This window comes from Lontra canadensis, unplaced genomic scaffold (genome assembly GCF_010015895.1).
Source record: "Lontra canadensis isolate GAN:19392208 unplaced genomic scaffold, GSC_riverotter_1.0 scaffold37, whole genome shotgun sequence".
Classification (NCBI taxonomy): domain Eukaryota; kingdom Metazoa; phylum Chordata; class Mammalia; order Carnivora; family Mustelidae; genus Lontra; species Lontra canadensis.
This window is the reverse complement of record NW_022631031.1, coordinates 1,678,938-1,687,595: the sequence shown is the minus strand read 5'-3', so window position 1 is coordinate 1,687,595 and position 8,658 is coordinate 1,678,938. Positions and strand designations below refer to the sequence as shown.

At 36.0% G+C, this 8,658-nt stretch overlaps 1 protein-coding gene across 3 annotated transcripts in view; it reads right to left on the bottom strand.

Annotated features, from left to right (window-relative positions):
• Positions 1–2,473: 2,473 nt before the first annotated feature.
• The window catches only part of NBN (nibrin), a 48,913-nt gene continuing 42,728 nt past the window's right edge, over positions 2,474–8,658 (bottom strand). For all 3 annotated transcript variants that reach the window (XM_032869074.1, XM_032869075.1, XM_032869076.1), the window contains 2 exons: positions 3,938–3,987; positions 2,474–2,679 (listed from right to left, as the gene is read on the bottom strand). In XM_032869074.1, the coding sequence (XP_032724965.1) occupies positions 2,649–2,679; positions 3,938–3,987 (81 nt within the window). In that variant the 3' untranslated portion in view covers positions 2,474–2,648. The remainder of the gene's footprint in view (positions 2,680–3,937; positions 3,988–8,658) is intronic.

The window sequence follows — 8,658 nt, the reverse complement described above, 5'->3', positions numbered from 1 at the left end:
GCCACTTTGGAAAACAGTGTGGAGATTCCTTACGAAATTAAAAATAGAGCTACCCTATGACCCTGCAATTGTACTACTGAGTCATTTACCCCAAAGATACAGATGTAGTGAACAGAAGGGCCATATGTACCCCAATGTTCACAGCAGCAATGGCCAAAATCGCCAAACTGTGGAAAAAGCCAAGATGCCCTTCAACAGACGAATGGATAAAGGAGATATGGTCCATATACACAATGGAGTATTACTGAGCCATCAGAAAGAAAGGATGAATAACCAACTTTTCCATCAACACAGATGGGACTGGAGGAGATTATGCTGAGTGAAATAAGCAGAGAAAGTCAATTATCATATAGTTTCACTTACTTGTGAAGCATAAGGAATAACATGGAGGACATTAGAAGAAGGAAAGGAAAAGTGAATTGAGGGAAATGGGAGGGGGAGAGGAACCATGAGAGACTGTAGATTCTGAGAAACAAATTAAAGGTTTTGGAAGGAAAGGGGTGGGAGGTTGAGTGAGCTTGATGATGGGTATTAAGGAGGGCATGCATTGCATGGAACACTGGATGTGGTGCATAAACAATGAACTTGGAACACTGAAAAAATAAAAATAAATAAATAAAGCTATAGTCCGCAGAACTGGTACTGGCATAAAAACAAGTACACCAAGACAAATACAGAATTGAAAGCCCCAAAATAAAACCAAGTGTATATCGCCAGCTAGTAATTACCAAAGATACTCAATGGAGGAGTCTCTTCAATAAAATGTGCTGGAATAATCGGATATTCACATGTGAAAAAATAAAGCTGGTCCCATTAAGAAAATTCTGAATGACCCAAACAGTGTTGAGAAAGAACAAAGCTGGAGGCATCATACTTCTTGATTTCACACAGCTATATTAATCCAAACTATTTGGTACTGGCATAAAAAGACACATAGAGGAACTGAACAGATAAAGAGCCCAGAAATAAAGTCACGTTTATGGTCAATTAATTTTTGACAAAGGATACGTGAGTACACAACAGGGAAAAGATAGTCTCTTCGTAAATGGTTGCAGGAAAACTGAACAGCCACATGCAGAAGAATGAAACTGGACCACTATCTTGTCCCATACACAAAAAGAAAAACAACTAAAAATGGATTAAAGACTAAAATGTAAGACCTAAAACTATGAAATTCTTAGAAGAAAACATAGGAGATAAGCTTCTTGACATCAGTCATGACAATGATTTTTTTTTTTTAATTTGGTACCAAAAGCAAAATCAACGAAATAAAAAATAAACAAGTGGAACTACATCAAACTAAAAAGCTTCCATACGTCAAAGGCAGCAATCAACCAAACAAAAAGACAACCTATGGAATGGGAGAAAATATATGCATATTAAATATATCTGATAAAGGGTTAATATTCAAAATATATAAAGAACTCCTATAATTCAACAGCAAAAAAAAAAAAAAAAAAAATCTAATTTAAAAAAAGGGCAGAGGAGCTGAAGAGACCTTTTCCCCAAAGATACAAATGGCCAACAAGCACGTGAAAAGGTGTTCAACATCAATAATCTTCTGTGAGGATCTAGCAACAATACATACTAAATTACAATATAAGTCTTCATGCTAGCCTATCTCTAACAACCTAAAATGCTTAGCTCATTAGGGTGGCAGAACCCACATGAGACCATGAATATTTCATGTATAGATTTGAGTACAAAAAGCTTGTTCTACTTCCCAGAACTTAATGCATCAGTCCTTAAGAGTTGATAAAAAGTCTACTATACTTCTCATATACAGCCAAGTTGTCTACATTACAAAATTTGAAAAAAGACATTTTTTTCTTACCATCTTCCTTTAACAAAAACAACAATCTTAATTTCTATTTTTCAGATAGGAAAACCAGAACTAGTTCAAGAGATACACACCCAGCTCAGTAAGACCACCAAATAAGTCTTCCCATTCTAGTAAAATCCAACCACAAGCTTGATGAAGTCTTCCATACTGTCTTTTCTAGTACTAGAATAGGTGGGTGACATCTACACCCCTGAAATCCATTTCACTTGGGTTACTTCAGCGTAAGGAAGACTATGGTATAATGGGGGAAAAAATGTATGCTCTGATATGTGTATGATCTATGATCTTCCAATCGATTCGGCAAAAAGGAGCAAGGTGCAGAATACTGTGTATGTTACGCTATCATTTTTGTAGGAGATTACTGGAAAATAATATGCATACAAATTTTAAGAGGCAACAAAAATCTCTATAAAGACTCATAAGAAATGAGTATCATGGATTTTATCAGAGGAGGGGAACCACAAAGCTAGACCAGTGTTAGAAGGGAGATTTTTTCATTTCTTATCCTTCTAAACTTTTAGAATTTTGAACTGTGACTGTATTAAATATTCAGTAAATAAAAAGCCACATTTAGAAATGAAAAAATTACCATAAGAGATGAGATGACAAAGACTGAAAACTCAATAATACTGTCACATACAAAAGAAATGGCGTTTTGTGCATTTTATTCAACAAATTTAGGTCATAAAACCTTTGTAATTTAAATCCCCTCTATATACTTAATGAATGTATCCCAGAGGAAACTTGATGTAAATACTTGATAGGAAATATTTCTCTGTGAGCGGCTCCTTTATGAAATCCTCAATTATCGTCTCCTTTTTACATTAGGATTGTATCTGCAAAGAAAGAAATAAAGTTAAAGGGCTTTTAAAACATAGTCACACCTTGGCAAACACAATGAGAATGCCAATTTTATCCTTAGGATCCAGTATTAAGCACTGACGTTTTTACTTTCATTTACCGTTTTGATGTTGGTTTGGTGAATATTTGGTAAAAATAAAATATCAACAATAGAAAAAGTCCAGTAAAAGCATCAAAATAATTAATAAAAATGGTTTAAAAATACATGTTTACACCTATCCCAATACAGATTCAAACTGCTTCCATTCCCAACTACAGTATAACATTTGCATAAGATGATCCTAAAATAGACATACTTTATAAAATTTTCTCATATAATAATTAACAAATTTAACTAGCAACCAGATATTCTTAACTACTTATGAAAAATGAGCACCATTTGTCAACATTTTCACCAATGATATACTGTCAATAATGAAATTAAAGAATCAAATTGGCAGCAAAACAGATTAAAAAATACAGTACTTCTTGGTTCTGCCTTTACATAAACTTGGGAAAATGTTATTCTCTCCTAGTCAATACCTACCTATAAGTAGATAAATTAATTTTATTTTATACTATTTGTATTTGAGAGCTAATTATTGTAAGGTTTGGGGCCTGCAGGAATGTTGGATATGTGTTAAATCAGAATTAAATTGTACCCACCCAGTATAACTCCTCTAAAACCTCCCACAAAAACCTGGTGTGAAACTCTAATCCAGCCTCTTCTTTTTACTCTTGTGCCAACTAAAACTGAGCAAATGCTTCGGTATTTTATTTGTCTTAATTCAAAACCCATTCATTCATAATTTAACGCAGAACTGGAAATCTCACAAATGTATCAGCTAAATTCACCAGTCCCAAACCTCGAAGATACATGCAGCACACCCCACTGAGAGGTACTCAGGTCGTAAAAAAACAAAACAACAACAAAACAACAGCATTAAAAATAAAATATTCTTTAGATGAAGGGACTAAGTGTCTATTTTTTTTTTTTTAAGATTTTATTTTATTTATTTGAGGGAAAGAGAGAGCTCATATGTGTCACGGGAGGCACAGAGGAAGAAGGACATGCAGCAGACTCCACACTCAGGGCTCGATCCCACCACCCTGAGATCATGTCCTGAGCTGAAATCAAGAGTCAGCTGCTTAACCAACTGAGCCACCCAGGCATCCTGCTGTGTCTATTTCTAAAGAAAGAAGACATGAATATTTAATCTCTAAGAATAAAAGAAGGATGAAATTAAACTTTACCTGAAGAGATCATCAGCAAGAGACTCTTCTTTCGCATGCTGATTTTGCACCTGTCAAAATTTACATAATTTCAAACATGTGTTCAATGATGAATGTATGGTTAATCAACTGCTATACTGGGTGGTCAGTCATCCTGGAGATTTCCACATCCAGGAATTCACCAGGTCTATGAGTTCTTGCCTCTACGGTATTTCCATCATTCACCAAATCCTCTCCATTTTCACTTCATGCCAAGATTACTGCAAAAGTCCTCTAATTAAACACTTTCTTCAGCCAATCCCCTCTCCATCAAAGGTAATCAATATATGTATAAACTGCCAGCTTGTTGAGTTTTTAAATATATTTTCCAGAAGAACCCTTTTACTAAATGAAGTATCATTGTTTTGAGGGAAGGGGCTGAGAGGGCAAATACTACCCCACTTTCAACTACAGCAGCTCTACAGGTGAAGTGGTTCTCTTCTCCAAGGTCCCAAATCAAGGCTCTGAAGGTGCTGCTTAACTACTGCCCTGACAAAGTAATTTTAAACACAAACCAAACTCTTAATGCATGTCTGAGTGTTAAGACGAGAAAAACTCTGTGCTGGGTGCATCCTTCTAAAGTCTAGATCCTATCATGCCATTTAAAACCCTTCAATGATTTTTTTTAACCTACCAAAGAAAACGAAGTCTTCAGTTTGACCTCTAACATGGGAAAGGCTCTTCATAACCTGGCTCCATTCCACCACCTTCTCAATCACTTCTCATGCCCCTCTCCATGAATACTGGATGCCAGTTAAAACTGAATCACCAACACACCAACCAACCAACCACACACACCTCTTAATAAATACCATTTTCCTCTGCTTGTGTTCACGTTTTTCCCTCTGCCCAGAAAATTACCTTTTTTCTCCTTTTCCCATTTCTGACTATCTTTCAGTGCACCTTCATTTCAATAATAATTGTGCCTACTATGTGTCCAGCAACATGTTCTTCACCTCTTTACCAATAGTTTTTCAATCCTCTTCATTTAAAAATATAAAAACAGCATCTGCTATGAAGAACTCCCATAAAACTTCAGCTATACAACTCATAGATACATATCGATTTCCCTCTGTTATAATTCTGTATCTTTGCTAAAAGACCATTAAGTCCCTTGAATGTACATACTATTTATTTTTACTGTTAATAGCTTACATTTGTCTATTTCCAGATATTATCTTAAAACTCCTTCTAAATATATCTCACTTAATCTTCATGTAACTTCATTATTACTATTAGACTATTATCCCAGCTTTAACCACCAAGGAAGCAAAAACTTAAGTAACTTGCGGAAGATCAAAAGGTTGTCATACAGAAGAAATGGGATTTGACCTGGTCTCCCTGAGTAAGAAGACCCCCACCAGGTCTTAACACCTGGTCTTAACCAGGCTTTTACATGGACTTTGAGTCTTCGGAAAGGGCTGAGAAGAACGACTTGCAGGGATTAGTACATGATTTTCTACTCATATGGTGAAGTATCAAAATGACATTTTATCTTTCTACACTAATAGGTATAAGCAGAACATAAATGGGAAGACAATGATTTTCAAAAAGCAGCTGTCAAAAAAGCAGCTGGTATTATTATCGTAATTACTTTGAAATGCTTCCCAGCAGGGGATGCTAATTTTAAAGTTATAATACAGTAAAGAAAAACCAGTAAGGAAAAGTCAGCTTTATTTTATGTGTCTTAGTAAAAAATGTTAAGTAAAATAGTTTTAAGAAATAGAAATCCTCATATTACTGGCATTTTTTAAGGGTTGGGAAGAATTACATATCCAGTCTTTCAAAATTCAAATCAGGTTGGATACTGTCTCAAAGAATTATTATGTTTAATGCACAAAATGAAAATACCCTAAATTGAAGAAAACTTCAGGAATGGATTTGGTGATTATCAAAATGAAGACTGGTCTGCAACAGACGTAAAGAAAGAAAAACTGAAAAAGAATGAAAGGCAAAAACTTAAGAATAGCTGGCATAAGCCTAGGGAAACAGGACATCGAGGCAATAGCAAACTTATATACAGACACTGTGTGCATGAGAAAGTCAACTCTATTTTTATTTTTTTAAGATTTTTATTTATTTATTTGAGACAGACAGAGATCACAAGTAGGCAGAGAGGTAGGCAGAGAGAAAGGGGGAAACAGGCTCCCCGCTGAGCAGAGAGCCTGATGTGGGGCTCGATCCCAGGACCCTGAGATCATGACCTGAACTAAAGGCAGAGGCTTAAAACACTGAGCCACCCAGATGCCTCAGGTCAACTCTATTATCTGAAAGAGTAAATCCTACCTTGTGCACCTAAAATTGCTCTAGCAAAAAGAGAGATTTGGTGGAATAAATCTAGAACCCAGGCTCTCAACTAATTCTAATCAAATAAACAAAAAACAGAAAAAAGTCATTAGCGATACTTGTCATTCTCTCAACTCCTCTCTAGCCAAAAACAAACAAAACCTTACAGCCATGATAATCAAGAAGCCACCTACTTGAGAAGAGTAGCCTGCAGAGAACCACAAGATTGCTGCAACACGTTCCTCACACTGCCCCAGCCCATTAAACAAACTAAAACCAAACGTGAGAATGCTTAGTAATACTACAAATTTGGGGAAAAGTATCCTGAGCAGAAAAGAGAAAACATGCTGGTGGACTACTGGAAAGGGACAAATACACAGGGAAGTGAGTGGGACAGACACTGACCAAAGGCACAGGCTGCATACGGTCTTGACAAATGAGGTAAACAACTTAAAATGGCAGGTTGTTGTCTTCTGGGATAAGATACACCCCCGGTATACATTTCATACCAGTTCCAGGAAGGAGCAGCACACAGCTCCAGCTGAGCCCTTCCTTTCCTGCATTCAAGGTCTAGGGACAACAGAAATTAAATGGGATATGCATATTGCCTCTGATTCAGCACACTGCCATACTAATGATATAGAGCCACCAAGACAATTCTGTTCTCTACCAGAACACTAAGAGCTTGGGTAGTAGTAATTTTGACTACAGTCACTTTCGCCTCAAACTGTCTTTATTTTTTTTTTTTAATTTTTTATTTAAATTCAACTTAGTTAACATAGTATATTACTAGTTTCAGAGGTAGAATTTAGAGATTCATCAGTTGCATATAAAACCCAGTGCTCATTACATCAAGTGCCCTCCTTAATGCCCATCATCCAATTACCCCAGTCACCCTGCCCTCCCCTCTAGCAAGCCTCAGTTTGTGTCCTATAATTAAGAGTCTCTTCTGGTTTCCCTCTCTCTCTGATTCATCTTATTTTATTTTTCCTTCCCTTCCCCTACGTTCATCAGTTTTGTTTCTTAAATTCTACATATTAGTGAAATCATATGGTATGTGTCTTTCTCTGACTGACTTATGTCGCTTAGCATAACACACTCTAGCTCCATCCATGTCATTGCAAATGGCAAAATTTCATTCTTTAATGGCTGAGTAATATTTCATTGTGTATATATACCACATCTTTATCCATTCATCTGGTTTTTTAAAAATTTAAATTCAATTAGCCAACATATAGTACATCATTAGTTTCAGATGCAGAGTTCACTAATTCATCAATTGTACAAGTCGTCTTTATATTGTAATCCCTGCACAAGATAGCATACGATGATTCACAAGCAAACAGTACCTGGACATGGTATTTTGCTCTAAACAGCTTCAAGATGAAAGAAAACCCCAAACTATTTCACATACCAGAGGGGGGAAAGAAAAGGCAGCAACTGGAATAGAACATGCAAGACAGATGAAAAACCTAGTCCATAAGAAATAATAACCGAAGGACAAAAAAATGAAGTTACTGAGAACATGAAAGCAATAAAATAAAAACCAAAAAGTCAGATGACAAAAACCACAATTGACAATGAAAAGGGAACAAATGCTAAGTACACAAACTGAGACTTATAACACCACTTCAGAATCAAATTAGAAATACCTAAATAGTGACTGTTTCCACTGTTATAAATGCAGTTTACAAGTAGCATCTTATTTAATCCTCACAAAACTTCTGGGAAACAGAGGTATTATTATTATTATTATTGTTCCCATTCTACAGGCATTCTACAAGGAAGAAATACAAGCATAAGAAAGTAATTTGTCCAAGATCACACAGCTGATGAGGTAACAGAACAGACACAAATGAAATCTGAATTTCTGACATAGTGAAAGAGCTCAGGAAAACCACAGTGAATGCAGAAGAAATGGATGTGGAAGGCAAAGGTGATCTAATAAAAGGACAGTTACATCTTAAATGTAGAGAACTGAACAGACATAAAAATGCTTTCAAAGATGTACTGAAGAGTTCCTTGAAATAAAAAGACCTGCATCTGCAAATCAAAGTAACATACTGCATTCCAGGAAAAATGAATGGAAAGTTGATCAACACTGAGACATACTCTCAACTTTACTGACTTGCAAGCCTAAGAAGGAACTGGGCAGGCATGCAAGGGAGAAAAGAAAGGACTGCCATAAGATGGTGGCATGTGGAAGGAGGGGGAACAGGGAAGGGAGGAAGTACAAATATTCTCACTATTTACAGCAGGGAGCCAAAAAATTTATCTAAAATCAAAGTAGGCAGTTTGAAACAAATACTGACTCTAACCTGACAGTGGTTTTTGTTTTGGTCTTACTTATCACCGCTTGGTCTTAGAGGGATCTCAGGAAATAAAATACCGTGAAAAGAAGAAACATGTCCAAAAAT